Below are 24,739 nucleotides of genomic sequence, written 5' to 3'. Positions count from 1 at the left end.
ACCTGAGTTCAATCCCCAGGGCCTACACGGAGGAACAAGAGAACTGATACCTGCAATACACACACACACACACACACACACACACACACACACAAGCAAAAACAAAGTTATTTTAAAAATTGATAGTCCCGTATGCTCTATTCTATATTCATTCATTCATTCATTCATTGGGAGTTGTAAAATATGCCCTGGTTTGTTTTTTTTTGGTTTTGTTTTTTTACCTGTAACTAGGCTATTTTCATTTCATCGTTTAACTCTGTGGTTAGCATATCTAGGTTACTCAAAGATATCTTTATATAAGAAAGGCAAAATAAATGGTTGATTCTTTTAATCAGTTCATAAGCTAATGAATTGGTTCTCTGTCTCTTTGGGGCAATGTATCATTTTAAAATCATGAATTAATATGCATGATGGATTTTACTCATTGAAATTACTTTCTTTGAAAAGTTTTTAAAAATTTAAAGTGGGAGGTGACCTTGCACTCTGTTTTAAAAAAACCAAAAAAAGAAAAAAAGGTTTTGTTTTGTTTTAGAGTGTATGTGTTCATGTATATGCACATGCAACAGCGTACAGAGACCAGAAGGGGGCGACATATCCCCTAGAGCTAGAGTTACAGGTGGTTTTGATCTTCCTACTGTGGGTTCTGGGAACCAAACTCTGATGGGCCTTTAGAAAAGCAACAAATATTCTTAACCAGTGAACCATTTCTTCAACCCCAGTTTTTATTGAGGCTCACACTGGGTCATTGGGACCAGAAAAGGTTCCTGGGTGTGTTTTAACAAAGGACTGTAACCTTCTTTAGTAAAGAGTTGGGCAGTTGGGCTACTGAGATGGTTCGGTGGATAAAAGGCACTGGCTGCCCAGCCCTGACATTCTGATCTCTGGCTCCTTCAGTGGAAGGAGAAACCTGCCCTGGGAGTGTTCTCCCACCCCCACGAACACACCATGATATCCCCCCATACACACATGGGAAGGTGGGTGTTCTTTTTCTTTTTTGAGGGATCCATTTGTTTCTGATGACACTTGGAACTTAGTAACGCAGCTTTGATAGAATGAGCGGTCAGTGTCTTAGAATGTGTGTTACTTACAAAGAATAGCAATTTTATTTTTAGTGTGTGTAGAAAGTGAAAAGGAACCATTTCCTAGCAGCAGTTAGAGGTCTGTGTTTAATAGGTTACTCTGCCAGTTAATAAATGTTTCAATGCTTATATTGAACCAGTTTCCACAATAAGAATTCTGGAGAAGTCAAGTAATTGTGAAACATTTTAACTAATTTCAGTAAAACAAGTTTCAAAGAATGGTTTTAAACTTCTATATTTTCTTTCAGACCTGTCACGGAATCGCCTCTCAGAAATTCCCATGGAAGTGTGTCACTTTGTCTCTCTGGAAAGTCTTAACCTATACCAGAATTGTATTCGGTATATCCCAGAGGCTGTTCTAAACTTACAAGCTCTGACATTCCTAAATATTAGGTAAGAATGCTATTCTTTTGGAAAGGTGGTTTTATATGACCTTTAATTCTCTCCTTTCAGTCACTAAAGTGTTTGCAGTTACTTCTCTGTTCACACCAGCAGTTTCTGATAGGTTCTTAGGATATGGTAACGTTTCTCCCAAGTTGCTCTTCTTTCTCTGTTTATTTTTGCATAATTAACAGACTCTTTAATCTTTGCATAATTAACAGACTCTACTAGCTGTTAGTCTGATAGGCCTGTAGAAGTCTTACAGCTGTGCTTCTCCAGTTACATTTTCAAATTAACTTTATCAAGTAAATACTAGGTCTGATGGACTGGGATACAGTTAGCTGGGGAGTATTAGCCTGGGATACACAGGCACTGGATTCAGTCCCCAGCAACTCACACACATGCACACACTACATTGTTATTTTCATTGTGCATGTGCATGTATAAGTGTTTGGGTGTGTGCTCTAATGCATGTACAGAGGCAGAGGGCACCTTGTGGAATCAGTTCTCTACTTCCGCTTTTATGTGGATTGTGCAAAGTGCCTTTACCCACTAAGCCATCTCATTGGACCTTGGAAATATTTTGATGCCCAGTTTATATACTTTAAAAAAAAAAAGCCATCCCTGGGCCTAGTGCGATGACTTCATCAGTAGAAGCATATACTGTTTTTCCATGAACTTGAGTCCAGTTCCTAGCGTCCTTATCAGACACCTCACAATCGCCTATAATCGCAGTTCCAGGGGAATTTGATGCCCTCTATTGGCCGCTTTGGGTGCTGTACCCACACACATAAACCCACTCTGACACACACGTAGATGTGTAATTAAAAATGAAAATAAAGCTGGGCGGTGGTGGCACATGCCTGTAATCCCAGCACTCTGGGAGACAGAGGCAGGCGGATTTCTGAGTTTGAGGCCAGCCTGGTCTACAGAGTGAGTTCCAGGACAGCCAGAGCTATACAGAGAAACCCTGTCTGGAAAAAACCAAATCCAAAAATGAAAATAAACCTTAAAAAATAAAATTCACTCCTTTTAGATATTTAGTTTTTAAAATCTCATTAAAAATAACACTAAAGAAATTTCCATGTAAATATTAACTATTTTTCTTAATAAACATATAGAAGTAGATTATTACTGGATTAAAAATTGTTTAAAGGTCCATGAAATATATTAATCAACAAAAAAATCTTGAAAATGGGGAAAGACGTGGCTCTAAAAGAATTACTATGGAGTTAAATCTATATGGTAAGCTGGAGCGATGGCTCAGCAGTTAAGAGCACTGACTGCTCTTCCGAAGGACCTGAGTTCAAATCCCAGCAACCACATGGTGGCTAACAACCATCTGTAATGGGATCTGATGCCCTCTTTTGGTGTCTGAAGACAGCTACAGTGTACTCATATACATAAAATAAATTTAAAAATTTACATAGTAAACTTAATTTCTTTCTATTCTAAAAGAAATATGCTTTAGTATTTTATGTATCTGATTTTCATATTTTTTATAAACAAAGATTCTTGTTATCTGTCTAAATTTTGTTAGCAGGGAATTGATTAAACTGACAGAACTCCGATCTAGCACTCCTGTTTATTCTTTGTAAGACTTAGTTTTGTATCTAAAATGACAAAGATGGAAATGTTTTTCTTCAGTGGTATCTGACCACTCTTTCTCTACTTACTCACTTAGTCGGAACCAATTGTCAACATTGCCAGTCCACTTGTGTAACTTACCACTGAAAGTCTTAATCGCTAGCAATAACAAATTGGTCTCGCTTCCTGAAGAAATTGGCCATCTCAGACATTTGACGGAACTTGTAAGTTAACATTTTATTTTTTGATTGTCCAACATGTCTGTAGTCTTCTATATGATAAAAATCAAATATTAAGATTGTTTTTAAAGTAATATTATAATGTTGGCTTGGCAATTTAATGAAAAAGACTTCAACAAACAAGTCCTAATATTGCCAATACAAGATGAGGAAATGTCATTGGTTATTTTCTATCCAGTATTAAATGATTTCTGTATTACTAAACTTTTGAGACATAAGTTAATAATGTAGTTGAGTTTTCAAATTAAAATTTTTGTATCAATATTTTTATGATTTTGTTTTTTATTAGCCTTTATAGATGAATGGGCACTCCAAAACTTACTCTTTGATTTTTTTTCTCTGTTTGTTTGTTTTCTTGCCATACCTTTAGAATATGTATCCAACTATAATTTGCTTTTACATATTTTCTAAGATAGTATTAAACTTCATCTACTATTATTTGTGAATATACACTTTTTTTGTTTGTTTTCAAGTCAGGATTGTTCTGTGTAGCCTTCACTGTCCTGGAACATGGCTCTGTAGACTACGCTGGCCTTGAACTCACAGAGATCTGCTTTTCTCTGCCTCCCAAGTGCTGGTCTTAAAGGTGTGCCCCACCACTGCCCAGCGCAAGAAACCCATCTCTTATCTATTTATGTTTTGAATTAGTTTAGGAGTCAGACTATTTATATCCCCACAATTATATTATGAGCTGGACTAATGATGTCTGCATGTATAGCCAAGGAAACTAGTACTCAGATGACACACTGCCACAGGCTGTGTCACCATAGGATTGGAAATCAGCCTTCTTGAACTTAAAGCCTGTTTCATATTACTTGAAATGATCAAATGCAACTGTGTTTATTGAGATTTAGAAATACAGTTTTTTTTGGTGTGGTTTATTAATAAGGATGTTGTAAACAGAAAAAGAAAGGTATAACAGGTTATATGTTAAAAATTCACAGACGGCTGGAGAGATGGCTCAGCAGTTAAGAGTACCAGCTGCTCTTCCAGAAGAGCCAGGTTCAATTCCCAGCTCCTACATGGCAGCTCACAAATGTTTACTACTCCAGTTCTAGGGGACTTGACACCCTCACACAGACATATGTACAGGCAAAACACCAATGTACATAAAGTAAAAATAAATAATTTTTAAAAAAAGAAGCTGGGCAGTGGTGGTACATGCCTTTAATCCCACCACTTGGGAGGCAGAGGCTGGAGGATTTCTGAGTTCGAGGCCAGCCTGGTCTACAGAGTTCCAGGACAGCCAGGGATACACAGAGAAACCCTGTCTTGAAAAAAAAAATTCACAGACATTAGAGTTGGGATTTTAGGCTATTGTTTTTGTGCTAGCTAGACTTTGGAAATAAAACCCAAAATGTGTGTTTTAGGGGAATTCTTTAGAATTTGATTTATTAGCATGAAGTAGGTATAACTTATACTCTTAAGTTCTTTTCTTTATTTTTTCCATTTTATTATATTTATTTTATTTAAATTTTTCATCATATAGTTTGATCATTTTATTTTATTGTTTGAGAAAGGTTGTACTTTATAGTCTACACTGTCCTTGAACTCCTGTCTCCCTGTCTTAATTTCCCAAATGTTTTTTCTTTCTTTCTTTCTTTCTTTCTTTCTTTCTTTCTTTCTTTCTTTCTTTCTTTCTTTCTTTCTTTTTCTTTTTCTTTTTCTTTTTCTTTTTTTTTTTTTTTGAGACAGGGTTTCTCTGTGTATCCCTGGCTGTCCTGGAACTCACTCTGTAGACCAGGCTGGCCTCGAACTCAGAAATCCGCCTGCCTCTGCCTCCCAAGTGCTGGGATTACAGGCGTGCGGCACCACTGCCCGGCAATTTCCCAAATTTTTATCATCCAATCACTTAAACTTCTTAACTACTTATGTAATCCTAACTTCTCAGCAGATGGATACACAATTGAGAAAATACTCTGTTTTCTTGAAAAGGTGTTTATTGATGCCCTCAGTTATTCAGGGAACGTCTGACAGTGGAAGTAACTGTAAAGCCTCTGTTTCCCTCATGGTATTCTCACTGCATCCTTCTCTTGTTCCTTCCCACCTCCATTTCTGGGTGACAGGAAAGGTCTTTCTATTGACATGGGTGTTTTCTGAGAGATACAACATAAAGCACTAAAATCCTTACCACAGACCCACATTCCATGCCTTCTCAACTTCTTTCACTGCCCTTTTTAAATTTGTTGCTTAGATCACTGGACTTAAAAGTCTAATTTTTGATCCTACTTCAGTCATTCATGAATAGGAAAGGTGAAAATTATATTCTTTTCTCTTTTGGAAAAGATAAAATAATATTTGGGGCCAGCAAGATGGGTCAACAAGTAATAGTGTTTGCAGCCAAGCCAGACAACCCTCGTCCCATCCCTGAGGCCAGGTGATAGTAAAGAACCAAATCCCATAAACTGTCCTCTGCTCTCCGTACTCGCTGATTCCCCCACTTCCTCTGATCCACAAACAAATAATAAATGTAATAAAACATCTACCGCTGTCGTCTAAAGCTGATGGAGCCGCGTGGTGAGCAGCCTGGCTTTGTAAGTGGGGCTCTTCTGTTCCACCAGTGCGTCGGAGGGCTTTTAACTATTCATGTACAGCGTGAACCCCCTCTGCTGCACACGGTCACCGTTTTATAAGTCATTCTGGATGGCCTAGTATTAGGGAGTTTTGCATTTTTTCATCTTGAAAGCTATACCTAGTCACTTTTTCAAGCCATTGAAATGAAGCTTTTAAGCGTGCTACCAGCAGGCCTCTGGGTCCTGTGCTTAGACTCAGACTGGCTAGATCCTACCAGCCTGGTTTTCTACAGCTTCTGAGTTGTTTATGCTTAGTATTTCCCTTTATATGCAGTTGTATAAAAATAAGAGTCATTCATTACATTTTATTTGTTTGTTTGTTTGGTTGATTGGTTTGTTTTGTTTTTTGAGACAGGGCTTCTCTGTGTAGCCCTGACTGTCCTGGAACTCACTCTGTAAGACCAGGCTGGCCTTGAACTCAGAAATCTGGCTGCCTCTGCTTCCCAAGTGCTGGGATTAAAGGCATGTGCCATCACCACTGCCTGGCTATAAGAGTCATTCCTTACATTTTAATTTTATATTTTTGAACAATCTAACTTTGAAAAATGGCAGCTTTTCTATATAATAATTTTTAATCATTTTTTAAATTTTAATTAGAATATTATAGCATAAAATACCTTTTTCTGCTTTATCTTTCTACCAGAATTTTTATTTGATCTAGTATTCTAGGCTTTCTATTAATATCTTAAGCCATATAATTTTAATTTCAAAATTTTTTATAAACCTATATAAAATATTTAAAAAATGAGTTAAAAAGCCTATAAATTAAAATAAATTAAAGAGAGTACAAACTGAATTATTTTCATATATAGGATGTGATATATATATATATATATATATATATATATATATATATATATATATATCTCCACACATACACACACACATACATACATACATAACAGGAAGGGATGTGTTATTATCTAATCTCATTTTGTAAATAGTTTAAAGCAGGTAAGTTTGTGATTAAAATAATCTTATCTTTGTACTCTTTGAAATAGGATGTAAGCTGCAATGAAATTCAAACTGTACCTTCTCAAATTGGTAATCTGGAAGCCTTGAGAGACTTTAATGTAAGAAGAAATCATCTTGTACGCTTGCCTGAAGGTAAGAAACTATGAAATAATTGTTTTGTTGGTATTTGTATTTTTATTTTAAAGATCTCTCAGACTGATGGGCACAAGCCAAAACTGTGTACAAGTTAGAGCCAGTATTTAAGCTCTAATGCCTTATTCAGCTAGCATCATCTACTCAACTGTGCACTTTAGAAAACTATGAAGATAGCTGGGCAGTGGTGGCTCACTCCTGTAATCCCAGCACTCTGGGAGGCAGAGGCAGATGGATTTCTGAGTTCAAGGCCGGCCAGCCTGGTCTACAGAGTGAGTTCCAGGACAGCCAGGGCTACACAGAGAAACCCTGTCTCAAAAAAACCAAATCCAAAAAAACAAAAAAACAAAAAAGAAAGTTATGAAGACCTGGGCTCCCTGGCACGGGCCTGTTATCCCAGCTACTCAAGAGGCTAAGGCAGGAGGATCATCACCCAGGCCTGCCAGGTAACCCTGTCTGCAGGTCAGAATTACAGGGAGGAGAGTCATGGGTCTGAGGCCAGCATGGGCCTGTCTTCAGAGAGGGATGAGAGGGAGACAGAAAAAGGCAAAGAGGGGTGAGCCATGTAGTTCAGTGGTGGAGCGCTTGGCTAGTGTGCAGGACTGGAGAGTCAATCCCCAGTACCAGCAAAATAACAAGAGAAAAAGTTTGCTAACCCTTGCTCAGTGATTCCGAGTCAATCTCAGTAAGTCAAGAGTCAATCCTCTTGACTCGTGAGCTATTGTAGTTGATCCTTCATGGAAGCGTCAGTGTGACCGTGGGGAGAAGGACACTGTGCTTGACGAAGGGGCAGTCTGGGGTGAGGCCTTAGTCTGCTTTATAAAGAAAGGCACTGTGAAAATTAAATAGGATCGGTGGAGCTGGAGTTGAACTTAATTTTATCCCTCACGGAAAGTGTTCAACAAAGTCTGCTGTAGCATGTGAAGGTGATACACAATAACAAATGAAGTGAGTCTGTAGGAGAGGACAGGTTACCTTAGGTTGTCCATAACTTCTGACCTGTGGATTTGAGTGACAGATGATTAAACAAATTAAAATGTATCAAGTGTTCACAAAGACTGAAATGGAAATTTTTTATTTTCATTTTTAATTAAATGCAAACTATATTAATATAGTTTACTAATGTAAAATTTCTTACATAAATGAGCTTCCATGTGTAAGAATCCCATGAGCTGATCATTGTGGTAGCATGTGACAGGCACATGAGAGTTCATTTATACAAGAAAATTTCCAGAAATAAAAATCACCATAAAAAGTACGTGTGCATGTGTGTGCGTGCGTGTGTGTGTGTGTGTGTGTGTGTGTGTGTGTGTGTGTGTGTAGGCACGTATGTGTGTGCAAGTGCGTGTGTGTGTGTGTGTGTGTGTGTGTGTGTGTGCGCGTGTGTGCGCGCGCGCGCGCGCGTGTGTGTGTGTGTGTGTGTGTGTGTGTGTGTGTGTGTGTGTGTGTGTGTATGTCCTCCTAATCCTCTAGATCAATTCAGGGTTTCTCTATGTAGCCCTGGCTGTCCTGGAACTCACTCTGTAGACCAGGCTGGCCTCAAACTCAGAAATCTTCCTGCCTCTGCCTCCCCCAAGTGCAGGGATTAAAGGCGTGCGCCACCACTGCCTGGTACTCATGAACATTTCAGAATGTTTATTTAAAGCTAAGAAATGAGCCTTGTATGGTAGCATATGCCTGTACCTCAGCACTGGTAGGTGCACTGGAGTGAGTATGAGCCTGCTTCACTAGAGAGACTGTGTCCCAAAGTAAACAAGGCAACACAGCAGCAATATTCTCATAACAAAGATCTCGGTTCTATAAGCCATGACAGAATTTAAAATAAATGTTATATAATAATGTTTTAGCTTTTTCTGCAAAGTCCAAACATTTATTCCAATTTGATGGAGTGAAATGATTAGTTGTAACCTACGTTTGGCATTTTGGATCCACAGTAAACACATTAGAAAAGGCTTTCCTCAGTTCCCCCTTGTATACTTAGCATCACTCGAGCTGGTCCATGCTGTGGCAGAACTTGTCTGGCCACCTTCACACACACACACACACACACACACACGCACGCACGCACGCACGCACGCACGCACGCGCGCGTTTGCCCTCTGGCCGCCTTCACACACACACACACACACACACACACACACACACACACACACCCTTGCCCTCAGGCCTTTCCTCCATTGCCTCTTGGCATTTGTCACCAACTCAGGTTGGGACTAGAAGCTCCCAGGATGGGGCTAGAAGCTCCCAGGAAGACAAGAATTATTACCTGTGTCTTAACAATCCCTCATATTCATTTCTCTGTCTCTCCTTTCCTCCCTCCCTCCCTCCCCGTCTCCTTCTCTCCCTCTCTCCCTCTCTCCCTCCCTCCTACCTCACTCCCAATATAAAATTTCAGCCTAGTGTAGCCTAGGGACTAGAAATTGCACCTGGGCCTATTGCTATTGTTGCTATTGTTGCTGTTGTTGCTATTGTTGCTATTGTTAAGCTGCTTCCCATCCTACTTTTTCTCATTTTATTTTCATTTGAAACTTGCTTTGGCTGTGTTCAATCCCATGATTCAACTACTGAATAGCTGTGATTACACTCACCATCCCACTTAGAGTGCCACGGCCAAAACTCTCTAGGTCCATCCATACCTTTAATCAGGGCCTGGTCACCATCTTATAGGCTTGCTCATGGCATAGGATGAAATATTGATGAAAATATTGAAGTTTTGGATTTTGTATGTGTGTATTTGCGTGGTTTCCCCTGATAGTGTAGCCTAGACTAGCCTCAATTTCACAACACTCCTGCTTCAGCCTTATGAGTGCTGGGATTGCAGATTAGTGCCACCAGGCCTGGCAACATTGAGGTTTTGATGACAAGTACAGTGTAATAATCGTCTAATTTATCTCTATTATAAACTTTTAAATATGAACTACAGTTTTAGATGTTTAATTGCATGGTTTGTAATCAGCATGTTAACTAGCCTGAGATGGCAGGAAGTTTATTTGATCATTAACTAGTAATCTATGACATTGCTTTTTTAACTGGTGATGTATCTTTTGTTCCATAACCATTTTATTTTTAATTAATTTTCACTAAATGTCATTCAAACAATATTTAGAAGCTCAGAGTAATTATTATTATTTATTTTCTTCATGCGATCTCCACCCCCACCCCATTCCCAATATTCAAGTTTCAGTGGCCAAGAGCATTATTAGTAGGTTTGTTGGCTATTTCCTCTAGTGTTTCTTGACTGTTTTTAAATGGTGGTTTGGGAAGGATGGAGTTTGTTAGCTTGTGTGTGTGTGGGTGTGGGTGTGGTTGGGCTGTGGTTTGGAGGCATAGTCTTGCTATATGGTGTGGCTAGCCTGGAACTCAGCCTGTTACAGCCCAGCTTGTGGCAGCTCTCCTGCCTTAGCCTCCTGAGTGTGCACAGGTGCTGCACCTAGCTGACTCGGGGTGGAGGCCTGCTAGCCGGGAGTATGGATGGCCAGCAACGTCAGCCTGGAAGACTTGAGGAGCTTGCCGTCTGTCTTTCCTGCTCACTAAGCCTCCGTGCCGTAATGCCGGCTAGCTGCACGCTGGTTACACTAGGCCTCTTCACACTGCTGTCTGGAGATGCTTGTCTTGCCTTTCCCCCACCTTACGTTTATTTATGTGGGTGTGGGTGCGTGTGCCACCAGGCAGTGTGTGGTCAGATGACAGCTTCATTCCTTCCTCCTTTTGTGTGGATTCAAGGGTTAACCTTGGCAGCAAGCTTCTTTTCTCTACTGAGTTTTTATCTACTGAGTCTTTTTTCCCTTTGAATAAGGCAAGTTTCCCTGTGCTTCGTGTGTTGCCTTGGCATGTAGCCTGTGCAGACAAGGCTGGCGTCAAACTCACAGGGATCCACCTGCTCCTGCTCCTAAGTGCTCCCGAGTGCTCCCGAGTTCCACCACTCCTGCTTATTGAGTCATCTTGCTGGCCCCCTTCTCTCTATTTCATAATTTCTTTTCTGGCTTTTCGGTTCTATTTTTCAAATTGAATGTTGTGACTAAATCTTTGATCCTTTGATTTTTCTTATTCTTTTCTGCACCATTTTGTGTTACTCTAGAGTAAAATAGTTCAAACAATTCTTAAATTTTTTAATTTCTGAAGTTAATTCAGAATTTTCAGTTTCTACCATTATGAAATACTTGCTATTGTATGACTTTTTAGAAAAAATATATTTTAGTGATTCCATATCATATTTCCCTGAAAATAAAGCATTATGATTTTTCAAATTTCCTTCTGTTCCCATGGACCTATTTGTTTTTCTTTTTTCTTTTATGAGTGAGTTCATTCTTGTTTCTGTCTTACATGCTGTTGGAGACTTCTCAGATCCCCTGGGTCCTGTACAGTCTGCATACAGCATCATAGAAGTTCTGAGTCCATTGGGCAGAAATTGTTGAAGGGTAATTACGCAAGAGGCTAAGCATTTTACTGGGGAAACTCCATGTCAGTATCTAACGAACTTTCATATAGGACTGTGTAGGTCCTGCAGAGAGCGTGTGTCTGGCATCTCCTGTTCATAACTGTATGTGCATTTCTTATTCTGGCCTTCAGGAGTGGGCTAAGGTGGGCAGGTGGGGAAGGTGCAGAAGGTGGGATTGCTGCTGCCTTACAGACATTTACATCCTGTTTTCAACTGTTAACACATCCTCACTCCATGGAGCCTTGCTCCCTAACTCCAGAGCCTGTTGGTATGACTTCAGTAGAGGATAACTTTCTGGTTCCTGTGGTATGACTGCAAGTGTCCATCCGAGTGACTTGGGACTGTGGGCACAGGCATCTTCTGTGGAGCTGGAGCTGAAGATTCCAAGTATCCTCCTTTTTTTTAAAAAAAAAAAATGGTTTCTAGTTTCTGAGAACTAAGTAGTCTTGGGAACAGGGAAAAGAGTCAAACTGTTTGATTTTTGGTTTTGTTCCTGTCTCTAAACAATCAGATTTTATTTTATGCCTTGTCAATTCCTTAGAGGTAAATGAATTTTCGAATTTGCCACCGTTAACTGGAAGCATGTGTAAAAACTAGTTTGAAAATATCAGCGATTGTTCCTTCTACTTTACCTCCATGCAGAGCTGGCAGAGGTGCCTTTGATACGACTCGACTTCTCGTGCAATAAAGTCACAGTAATCCCTGTTTGTTACCGAAACCTCCAGCACCTCCAGGTGATCACCTTGGATAACAACCCACTTCAGTCGCCTCCTGCACAGGTGAGCATGAGGGGAGGCTGCTGAGGGCAGCTTCTGCTGGAAAGTTAAAGGGATGCTCTGTGTGTGTGCTGTGTCTGCCTTGTGTTCACCACACCACTGCTGCCACCCTACACACTCCCGTAAGGGGATGGAAGGAAGATCTTGATGTTTCATTACCCTGGCACGTTTGTCGTGTGTGTTTGTTTTTATGTGCTCCAGAGGTTGGCAGTCAGTGTCTTCCTCAGTCACTCTCCGCCTTACTCTTTTTTGTTTGTTTGTTTGTTTGTTTTTGGAGACAACACTCCAAAAACACTGGACTCTAGCTTATCTCTCACTGGACTGGGAGTTCAGTGATTGTGTAGGCTGACCAGCCGGCAGGCCTGAGACCCTCCTGTCCCACCTCCCCGTGTCTGCTGCTTCTGTGTGGGTACTGAGGATCCAGATGCAGGTCCTCATGCTTGGAGAAGCCAGCCATTTTAAAAGCTGACTGTACTTTCTCTTTCTCCCCTGTCCTTAAGCACTTTAAGTTGAAGTATTTCTCAAAAATTAGTTTTCTGGCCAGGCGTTGGTGATGCACGCCTTTAATCCCAGCACTTGGAGGCAGAGCAAGTAGATTTCTAGTTCCAGGACAACCAGGGCTACACAGAGAAGCTCTGGCTTAGCAAACAACAATAACAAAAGCAAAGCAATGACAATAAAGAAGCTAGTTTTCTAATATGATCTGAGCTAATTTTTTTGTAATTCTCTCCTATTAAAGCTTGAGTTGGAGAACATAAATGACATAGACAGCAACCTCCAAACTACAAGTTATCAGTGTATCCATGCTGCACTGCCCTTGGCTCTGGGCCTCCCTCTTTCCTGTAGCGTTGAGTTCCTCATTTAACCAGGTAGTTCATATGTTTGTGAGTAACGGAAATAAAACTGGTACCTCAGAGGCAGATTATATCCTATAAGCCATAAAATATTAGCCACACCCATGATTTTCACTTTGAACTTTTTTTCTTTTTTTCTTTTTTTTTTTTTGTTTTTTGTTTTTTGTTTTTTGGATTTGGTTTTTTCGAGACAGGGTTTCTCTGTATAGCCCTGGCTAGAACTCACTCTGTAGAACAGGCTGGCCTCGAACTCAGAAATCCATCTGCCTCTGCCTCCCAGAGTGCTGGGATTACAGGCGTGCGCCACCACCGCCTGGCTCACTTTGAACTTTCTTAAAAGTTATTTTTTTTCCATTGAGTCTGTGAACATATGCTCTGACATGTGGCATTCAGAGATGCTCTACCTTTATGTGGGTTCCAGGGAACCCTCACTTTGCAGGCTTATGACGGTCATTATAGAACCTGTAAAAGTTATAGGAGAACTGCATAACTACAAAAAGGGTTTGTATCAGTCAGGTTTTAGTCAATGACAAAATACCCGAGAGAAAGTAAGTTAAAAGAAGTAAGTAAGGCTCCTGGTTTCAGAGGTTTCAGCCGTCGGGCTCCATTGCTGTGGACCTGTGGTGAGACATGCATGCTAGCAAAAACACCCACACACATAAAATAATATTAATATTTTTAAAAGAACACCTATATTTCAGATGAATAGTAATTTGGCTTCATTTGTTATTTTATTTAGATATGTATAAAAGGCAAAATCCATATATTTAAATACCTGAACATACAAGCCTGTAAGATTGCTCCAGATCTGCCAGATTATGAACGGAGACCCTTGGGATTTGGCTCCTGGTAAGTATGTTTTATTCTTGTGTCATAGTACATTACAGAGAAAATCAAGTTAACTTTATTCTTAAATTGCTTGGCTTCAAAATGCTTATTATATCAAATATGAATTGGTCACATAGATCCTACAGAGTATGGTCTAAGTCAGTTTCTTGCAACTTGCGCACTGCTAACAGTCTGATCAGTTTTTTGTTGTGAGAGGCTGTTCCCTATTTTGTGTGTGGTTAGCTTCCTGGCCCTAATGTTCCCTATTTCATGGACAGTTAGCAGCATCCTGGCCTCTACCTCCTAGATACCAGTAACACACTGAAATGTTTCCAGATAGCCAAATATTGCCACTAGCCCCGGCAGGCCCCCAGTTGAAATTCACTGGTTTGAATGGCTTGAACATTAACCTTAGCACTGCCACTGAAAAGATTTCTGACTTACAGCAAGTCACCTGAACCTTTGCTTCATTTCCCTTTATAAGTGCAAAGAGGGGTTGGCTTTGCCGCATGTTGCCATGACGACAGGATCTTTTAGTTTGTGAATCCCTTAGTGACGTAGCACATGCCATGTGAGGTCATCTGTCTATTTGGCACTCCCAGCTGTACAGAGCAATCTTAAGGATAAGAATTCAGTTTAAAAGGCTTCCAAAAGTTGAGATAGATATCCCAGTAAAGATGTTTTGATGCTCATGGACTTTACCTAGGAGAGAACTTCCCAGGCCTTTGTTTGGAACCTATCAGGTTTTGCTGAAACCACAGTCCAGATGAACTTGTTTTGTAATTTTCTAGACTAAAACAGATCAACATATGTCTGTGTGATTCTAAAAGTAGATATACCCAGGCATTGGTATGGTATATTAAATATGTATCATGTTCAGAAAAGAAAATTTAATGTAGCTTTAAGGCTTTATTAGAAATTATTAAAATGAAAGATTTAAGTGTTTTATATTATACAGGAGTATTCTGAAGCTGTTTGAAAATTACACTTACATACAAGAGGACTTCTTGGGTAAATAGAGTGTTGCCCCATGGAGACTCGACTCCCCCCTTTCTGCAGATTCCACCTCCCTTATGGTACTCCTCTCTCAGATGAGTGGGTGGCATACACAGGCATTACTTAGAAAATAGTTGTTGAATGAAAGAAACACTGATTTAATCAGACAAACACTGCTTTCCTCCAGGTAAAATCATCAGGAATATCTTTGTAATGACATTCCAGGATGCTTAGTCTGGCTATTAGATTGAAGACTTGGACACTGAAGGATATTTGAACAACAGTTCTAACCTAGTTGCTTAAGCATTAGCTAATGTAGCAAAGAGACTGACAGTCACACCGTAACCATATGGAAAGAGACTGACAGTCACACTGTAACCATGTATAAAGAGACTGACAGTCACACTGTAACCATGCATAAAGAGACTGACAGTCACACTGTAACCATGTATAAAGAGACTGACAGTCACACTGTAACCATGCATAAAGAGACTGACAGTCACACTGTAACCATGTATAAAGAGACTGACAGTCACACTGTAACCATGCATAAAGATACTGACAGTCACACTGTAACCATGTATAAAGAGAATGACAGTCACACTGTAACCATTTATAAAGAGAATGACAGTCACACTGTAACTATGCATAAAGAGACTGACAGTCACACTGTAACCATCCAGAAAGAGACCGACAGTCACACTGTAACTATGCATAAAGAGACTGACAGTCACACTGTAACCATCCAGAAAGAGACCGACAGTTACACTGTAACCATGTATAAAGAGACTGACAGTCACACTGTAACCATGTATAAAGAGACTGACAGTCACACTAACCATACATAAAGAGACTGACAGTCACACTGTAACCATGTATAAAGAAACTGACAGTCACACTGTAACCATGTATAAAGAGACTGACAGTCACACTGTAACCATGTATAAAGAGACTGTCAGTCACACTAACCATACATAAACAGACTGACAGTCACACTGTAACCATTTATAAAGAGAATGACAGTCACACTGTAACTATGCATAAAGAGACTGACAGTCACACTGTAACCATGTATAGAGACTGATAGTCACACTGTAACCATGTATAAAGAGACTGATAGTCACACTGTAACCATGTATAAAGAGACTGACAGTCATACTGTAACCATGTATAAAGAGACTGACAGTCACAGTACCATGCCTGTTGAGAACACCCCCAGTTCAGTGTTCATCTCTGGGAGGGCTGGCACAGGGAAAGGCTGCTGAGGACGTGACAGGTGAGCAGCGGGCAGTTGGTAGAGATTGAGTGATGCCCTGTGCCATGCGTAGGCCGCTTGGAGGGGGAGAGTGCCAGCAGTGAAGAACCACAAGTGACTCGGGCCTTGTTGCCACAGTTTTCATTTCACCATCTGTTTTCTCTTTCTGGTTGTGTTCCCTCTTAACCCAGTTAGTTGCTTATGATATAGAAATAAATGCGTGTTAGGTGTGAATAAAAGCCTTGATTTTCCTATTTTATGTGGTACTCTAGCAACACTTAAAATCAAAGTCAGCTTTTATTTCACGTGTACACAATTGATTTTCTGTTAAAGTTGGTGATCCTTGGAAGGAAGCTTATCTCCTGAAATAGCAGACAGAGCACCAGCATGCTACTGCTGCTGTTGAGGTCTGAGTGTGAGCTGCCTAGTGACAGTGGGTACGGTGGGTGCGGTGAGTGTGCTTGAAGAGCCCCTGCAGAGACGAGGCTGAGTTTCTGTTCGCAGGACCTGTTTCTCTGTGACCTGTTCCTTAGTTCTTAGACTGGCCTAATTCATTTTTTATAAATACTGTAGAACGTACAATATTTCAAATACATAACCATTAGTTAAATTTACATGGCATGGGACCTAGAGAGATGGCTCAGCAGGTAAGAACACCCACCGACTGCTTTGCCAAAGGTCACAAGTTCAAATCCCAGCACCCACATGGTGGCTCACAACCATCCCTATAGAGATCTGATGCCCTCTTCTTGTGTCTAAAAACAGCTACAGTGTACTTACATATAAGAAATAAATAAATCTTAAAAAAATTACATTGTAAAAGACTTGAGTCTATATTTGCTAACAGATAAAAGGCTTGAATTAATGGAAAAATGTTCTTTCAGGTTCTGAGTAATGGGAAACCTAAATGGCATAAAGATGTCATTTCTCTCCAAAGGAGTTAGACGTGACAGAAGTGACACATGGCGACCTCTGTCATACTCTCTGCTTATGTCTCATAATAACAGTCTGTCATTAGGCTGCTTTCTAGATTTTCTATTTTTTTCAGAGGCAAACTGTTGTTTCAGACATACTAGAAATTTTAATTTGTTACATATAAGTCTATGTAGCTGGCCCTCTGTTTCTATGGATTCAATCAAGTGTGGATTGAAAGTATTCAGGAAAAAAAAAAGATGCACCTGTGCTAAACATTTACACTTTTTTCTCATCATTATTCCCTAAACAAAGCAGCATAGCCATACTTCATGCCCTGCATATTGCATTAGGCACATTTAGACTGAGTTAGAGAGGATAAAGTACACAGGCAGCGGGCCATCAGTTGTGGTGACATGTGTCTGTGTTTTTACCCCTTTACCCCATCAGAAGGCTCAGACAGGAGGGTGGCTTGAACCCAGGAATTTACATTCATCATAGATAGTCCTATCTCAAACAAACCCCGCTGGGTAGGGTGGTATGTTCTTGTAATCCTAGCATGGGACAAAATTATCGTCAGCAGCATAGGGAATTCCAGGACAACCTTGGCTACATAAGACCCTTTCTTAGCAGCAACAACAAAAGCCCATAGATGACACCCATAGGCTTTATGGAGATGCTTTAAGGAGAGTCCTGAACTAGTCCCTGGTGAATATTGAAGGGAGACTTTATATGTAATATTTCATTTCACTCCTCAAGTACCAAGAAATGAAGTGTATCTTCCATTTTTCTTTCCGAGGAACAGATTAATAAAATTGTTTTATAGTTATTGGCCATTCAACAAGTAGGCATGGAGTCAGAGGCTCTTGGTTTTGAATTTCTGTCTTCTTAGGGTACTAAGCTGTTTAATCTCCCTGAGATTCCATTTTCAGTATAATCTTTGTACTGCTCATTACTCTAGCAATAGTTCTAAATATCAAATATCCTGAATCTGAAAGTTCCTTAAGTGACCATAAAAAGTGTGTAAATATTAAGCATGATAATCAGTCTAGGATTGATTGAGCTAGATAGAGTCCAGGCCTCCTAAAGAGTCCCTTAACTCTTGGAACATTGAGGACAAACAACACATGCTTAGATTTCAGTCCTTAGATTTACAGATCTTTTGATCTTGTTTCTTATTTTGTTTGCTTGTTTGTTTTTTTAAGACTTATTTATTTTATATATGTGAGTACACTGTAGTTGTCTTCAGACACACCAGAAGAGGGCATCTGATCCCATTTATAGATGGTTGTGAGTCACCATGTGACTGAATCAGGACCTCTAGAAGAGTAGTCAGTGCTCTTAACTGCTGAGCCATCTCTCCAGCCCCTGATTTTGTTTTTTGAGTCAGCATCTCATTATATAATCCTGGCTGGCCTAAACTTGATATGTAGACCAAGCCGACCTTGAACTCAAATCTACCTGTCTCTGCCTCCTGAGTGTTGGAATTAAAGGTATGCACCATCTTGACAAGCCAGATTTAACCATATTAATGTTTGTGTATAATTTTTTAATGACCTACAAATTTAGCATAGTAGCACCTCCCTTAATCCCGGCACTTGAACGCAGGCAGAGGAGCCTGAGCCTGATACCGAACAAGACCCTGTCTTTTTAACTACTAAAAGGCATGGGGGTAGTGGCCAAAGTACATGATATCATTAATTGTATGAAAATGTCTTTATAAAATGCATCAATATGTGAAATAGTATGTGCCAATAAAAATTTGTTTAATTTTAAAAAAAAGACAATACTATCATAAAATCCAGCACCCATAGCAACTCCTAGAAATGAATTTATAAAAATTGCAAATTTTTACTAATTTCCAGATACTCATCACCTTGCTCTGTTTAGTGGCACTGTGGTTTTCATTAGTGAGATATAGAGACCCGAGACAGGGTTTCTCTATGGAGCCCTGGCTGTCCTGGAACTCACTCTGTAGACCAGGCTGGCCTCGAACTCAGAGATCCACCTGCCCCTGCTCCTCTAGGAGCAGCTATCCATCCAAAGAAAGTGTTAGCCATGGCCTGGGAAAATATTTGTAAAGAAAACTATTCAGATATACAATTAATACCTGCAGCTTAGTAATAAACAACCCAATGAGAAATGAGCTTGAAAGGACTCTTCAGTACACACACAACAAAGTACTCAATATTGTTATTGATCACAGGAATGCAAATTAAGGCACTGGATATCCATATGGAGCCACAGTTGAAGAAAGGTGACATAGCAAAAGTGAGGCTGTAGAGCAGCCAGGGCACTCAGGCACGGCCTACAGAGGTGCAGGAACAGAGCTTTAGCGGAGACGCGATCTTCAAACAGTAGCCCATACCAGGTGGGGTGTGTGATTCTGTGAGTTTGGGGAACTAGCTACTCATTAGCCACTGGCACAGCCAGTATACACCACAGTTCCATTTCCCTCCCCCACTCACCCACCCAAGCTAGTTCTCTTTTCTACCACAAGACCCAACACACAACTGACTGCTTCTGACAGTCTGTTTGGCCTGTCTCAGGGTCTTCCATGAGTCAGGATGTAGCATCTTGCACTGTTAATGCTTAGCAAAAGATCTGAGATTCTTTGATGGTTATATGTATTCTTAGGAACTGTTACTCAAGTTCCCATACCAATTTAAAACCTAAACACCTCAGAACAGTGGTTTTCCCTAACAACAATAACAAAGTGATCATAATTAACTACAGAGAAGTATATGAGAATGTGATAGAATTACAAAGATACAGTATTTTGTTAAGATTATACTGCTAATATTTAAATGTATATAAATTTTATTTGGAAAATATTATTAAAGATAAAAACAAGCCAGGTGTGTTGGCACACAAATTTAATCTAGCACTTGGGCAGCAGCAGCACGTGGACCTCTATGAGTTCTGATTCCAGGACACCCAAGGTGGGAAGTGGACCCTATCTCAAAACAGCGTAAGATAAATAAAACTTAAAACAAAAACAATGGAGGGATGTAGAGAATGGCTATAGGTTTAAAGGAAACAAAAATTACAGAATAGCAGAGATGTCTGCAAAGGCAGACTAGAGGCTGTTTCTGTGTGACTGGGGAAGAAGAGAGAATAAAAAAAGAGCTTTGGAAATGCAGAGGAAGTGAACAATCCCAGGAAAAGAGCAGGAAAACAAAAGGCAGTGTGCCAAACAGGGGGCCACGCAGAGGGCAGAGTTGGTGGGAGAGGTTTCGGAAGAGATTCGGGGAGATTGTCCTTTTAAGAGTACGCTGCAGCAGGGTGGTGGGGGCGCTCGTGCCATCAGATCCAAGGAGCCTAGTGATGCATCATCTTCCAAACCCCGAAGAGGAAGATGGGAGGACATTATAAAGGCTGGCGCTGGAGTTAATGAACTGCAGACCGAAAGAACAACAACACATAGACTTAATAAGACAGATGGGTGTTCAATAAATAATCAAGGTTGACAAACCCGTGGCCAAATTACCCACGAGAAAGAGAGAACAGACACAAATTAGAGATGCAGAAGGGAGGTTACCACAGAGTTTGACGAAATAAAGAGAATCATTGAGTATTATGTTCCAAAAACACAGCAGATCTCTTAAGTGAGTAAATTCCTAGACACATATGGCCTACAAAATTAAGAAGGTGTTAACAACTTAAGGCAATAACAATTAATGAGACTGAAGCTGTAATCAAGCCACCAACAAAGAGAGAACCAGGACCAGATGGATTCATGACTAAATTATACCAAATTAAAGAGGAGTTAGCACTAGTGCTGTCCGTTGACAGAGGAAGAACACAGCCAAACCTACCTGGAAAACCAGGATTTCACTATTGCCAAGGTAGATAAGGATGTTTTCTTTTGTGTGAGGACCTGCATTTGCATGTGTGTGAAAGAGGATCTGGAGTGTGGAGGAAGAGATCTTAAGGAAATGGAAAAAAGAGGGCAGTGGAAAACCTGTGATGAAAAGCAGAAAGAGGGTTTAACTGGAGGAAGAAACCAGCTGGGAGGGAGGGAGACAGATGAATCCATGACAGAATGTGACGGCACGGCACGAGTGTGACAGGCTGTAGATGAAATCCAGTGCTTTATAAGCTGACAAAGTTAAAAGTGAGTGGAGTAAAAACAACATAGAACAGTGGTGCTTTTCAAAGAGGATTCTGAGTTGGGGCTCATACTGTTCTGTTTACTTTGTTCCTGTTTGGAATTTTCTTCTTTGAAAGCTCAAAGAATGCTCACTTAGCGCTAATATTCATGTGGCCAAGTGTTATGAGAACGTTGATTAATAAAATTGTGACTGGTTAATTTCAAATGGTACTTTGAAAAATATGAAACCTCGTAGTAACAAGTAACACTTATTTTGGACAGCCATGAAGAACTGTACTCAGGCCGACCTTATGGAGCCCTTGATTCAGGCTTTAATAGTGTGGATAGTGGTGATAAGAGATGGTCAGGGAATGAGGTAAGTGTTCTGTTCATGTGTTAAAACTCCTGATTCAGAAAAAGAAATTAAATTAATGGGATTATCTACATTGGATTTCAGTTTATTAGGTAAAACAGAGACATGTCAAGGAGCAAAAACCCTACATAGTCCTAAGTCCTACCACCTGAGAATTCTACATTGTTTCTGTTACTAACACTTTTGCCACGTATGTTCTTTCAAATTTGTTACCCCATCTTCTGTGCAGATATTCTGGAAAGCTGAGTTAGGAGTAGAGGTGATTAAAGCTGAACCATGAGGTGGTTACACACATCTCTATAGCCCTAGCTCTTAGAAGGCCGAGGCAGGAGGACAGTGATTTCAAGGTAGCCTGGCCTATGTAGTAAGTTCCAGGGCAGCTTGCACTGCACAGCAACTGTCTCATCCCCATGGACAGGCCTGACATCCAGAATGTGCGGGCCAGGATGGTCTGCAGAGAGACGGTGACAGAGGGGTGTGCTAGAGGACCAGGCACTGAGTCCTGGTGAGGGATGGGGCCTGAGCTTTAAGTGTTAGCTCAAGGACTGGAGAGGTGGCTCAGCGGTTAAGAGCACTGACTGCTCTTCCAAAGGTCCTGAGTTCAAATCCCAGCCAACCACATGGTGGCTCACAACTGTCCATAACCAGATCTGACTCCCTCTTATGAAGTATCTGAAGACAACTGCAGTGTACTTATATATAATGAATAAATAAATCTTAAAAAAAAAAAAGTGTTAGCTCAAAAGTGGAATCCTCTCCAGCAGGCCCTGGCTGGAGCCCCACAAAAGGTGGGACATCTCAGTGAGTTCATTCACAAGCCACAAATTACATGGGTTCTTGTTTTGATTAATTAGTACTATTAGATTTTCCAATGAAATCCATTGCTTTGTAAAATTACTAGGATATATTTTAACTACCAATTATATGACTACACATTTTCTAGAGGGACTGATAACAGACATTTTATAACATTGTGTCATTAAGAGTCCAAACAGAACCCTAGTGAGTAGCACAATACCTTGAATGCCTTGATCTCAGTGTCAGGAGGCAGAGGAGGTGAATCTCCGTGAGTTCAAGGCTAACCAGGACTATATAGTGAGTTCCAAGCCAACCAGAGCCACATAGTGAGACCCTGTCAAACTTAAATAAGTAAATAAATTAAATAAATAGTAAGTCAAAACAAAATGAGATCAAATCTTACTTGAAATTTGTAGTTAGGGGGCTGTGTGTGTGTGTATGTATGTATGTGTGTGTATACATACATATATACACACCTATATATAGGTGTACCTGTATACATGTACACCTGTATACATGTATGTATGTATGTCTTGGTGACTGTCTTTTTAAATATTGCAATGTATATATATATTTTTTAAACCTATGTATATATTTACTTACAGTTCTGAATATCCTATTTTTGTTAATTGTGTTAAAGGTTGCCTATTTAAAGTACACATTTCAGTTGCATTAATTGTGTTCATAAAATTATACATTATTTGCTGTCAAAACTAAAGCTTTTTTCTTTTTCTTCTTCTATGTAGATTGTAGTTTATATTCCTTTACTTTATGTTATCTTAAATTGGAAATGATGGTTTTTAATGTTTCTGCTTTTTAAGCCCACAGATGAATTTTCAGATCTACCTCTTCGAGTGGCAGAGATTACTAAAGAGCAAAGACTACGGAGAGAAAGCCAGTACCAGGAGAATCGCAGCAGTGTGGTTGTCACGAATGGTGGAGGTACACATGATTCTGATGACATTTAAAGCCTTTATACTTACTTGTTATATAACAGGGTCTCCTATAACCCTGACTGGCTTCAAACCCCCTCTGTAGCCAAGAATGACTTTGAACTTCTGACCTTCCTGCCTCCACCTGATCTGTTTGTCTCCCCCTCCCCAGCCCTGGGGGTATAGATGTATCCCTTCACACCTGGTTTTATAGTGTTGAGGATTGAACCCAGGGCCTTGTGTGCCAGAGACAAGGACTTTACAACACAAACCAGCTTCCACCTTAACTTTTTTCTTGTTGTTTTAGGGAGTGCTTTTTGGCTTAGGGTTCTAGAGGGATCCAGCCTCTCATGCTGAGGAGGGCAGTAGACTGGGAAGGCATGGCAACAGAAGGAGGAAGTCGCCATTTTGACATGGTCTTTGTCACACTGGCTCTTTTGTTTACTTCTCTATAGATCCTTCACCTTCTGAAGACATCTGTTTATATATGACAAAAAAGTTTATCATTCAGATAAATTTCACTTTATTCTTCTGTATAGCATACATGCTCTTCCAAATAACAAAGGTCATCTCCACAGATATGTCATGGCATATGTACCCCCTGAATAATAAATGTGACCTCCACGTGTATGGCATGCATATGTGCTCCCTGTAAAAAATGTGAAAAAGAAGAAAAGATCATTAGCTAAACTGAAAATAAAGTGGCTAACAATGAAAACACCTGACATTGACCTCTCACCTCCACATGGACACACATGCATGCACCTATACCCACATACACCTGCTCACAATCGCACACACCCCAGATAAACCCCACATACAGATGTGGAATGTGGAAGATGGAATGTGGCTTTTCTGAACTGAAATAATAACTGCAAAATTTTCATCAAATTTTGACTGTGCTGATCTGGATAATATGAAAACCTGATGTTACTTTCTTGAGAAATAGTCAGAATATATAAATTATATTTTACTTGGAAAAATGTTAAAAACTTTTTTTTTTTTTTTTTTTGGTTTTTTCGAGACAGGGTTTCTCTGTGTAGCCCTGGCTGTCCTGGAACTCACTCTGTAGACCAGGCTGGCCTCGAACTCAGAAATCCGCCTGCCTCTGCCTCCCAAGTGCTGGGATTAAAGGCTTGCACCACCACCACCCAGCTAAAATGTTAGATCTTAATAAACTTGTAACACAAACTTCAATTTAATGATAACTGCAGTTCAGTTCAGTTCAGTGTTCTGGCACAGTGGAACAGCATTAAACAGCAGTTGGGGTTTAGTGCATTGCTGAAAAACTTCTTCACAGCAAGATCTTTCTTAGAGTGCCATTTTAACTGGCTGTTGAAAGTAGTTAGCTCTAACTTAAGAATGATGGACATCCAGAGGTGTACCAGATGCAGCAATTATACAGCTGTATCTTTAGTTGCTTCCCTTTCCTCTAACGTATCTCTTTAGTGGAATAGACATTTTATTTAACACGTTATAAGATATATTTTTCCAGTCAGTATTTGAGCTTTTAATAAA

The 24,739-nt window shown here is 40.0% G+C and overlaps 1 protein-coding gene across 7 annotated transcripts in view; it reads left to right on the top strand.

The window, feature by feature from the left end:
* The window catches only part of Lrch3 (leucine rich repeats and calponin homology domain containing 3), a 96,000-nt gene that overhangs the window by 33,358 nt on the left and 37,903 nt on the right, over positions 1-24,739 (top strand). For all 7 annotated transcript variants that reach the window (XM_052159088.1, XM_052159087.1, XM_052159084.1 and 4 more), the window contains exons 2-8: positions 1,328-1,472; positions 3,145-3,271; positions 6,861-6,966; positions 12,047-12,183; positions 13,774-13,883; positions 21,401-21,494; positions 23,111-23,231. In XM_052159088.1, the coding sequence (XP_052015048.1) occupies positions 1,328-1,472; positions 3,145-3,271; positions 6,861-6,966; positions 12,047-12,183; positions 13,774-13,883; positions 21,401-21,494; positions 23,111-23,231 (840 nt within the window). The remainder of the gene's footprint in view (positions 1-1,327; positions 1,473-3,144; positions 3,272-6,860; positions 6,967-12,046; positions 12,184-13,773; positions 13,884-21,400; positions 21,495-23,110; positions 23,232-24,739) is intronic.

This window comes from Apodemus sylvaticus, chromosome 15 (assembly GCF_947179515.1).
Source record: "Apodemus sylvaticus chromosome 15, mApoSyl1.1, whole genome shotgun sequence".
NCBI lineage: Eukaryota > Metazoa > Chordata > Mammalia > Rodentia > Muridae > Apodemus > Apodemus sylvaticus.
Note: the sequence above shows the minus strand (reverse complement) of the source record. Positions and strands in the feature narration are given on the sequence as shown.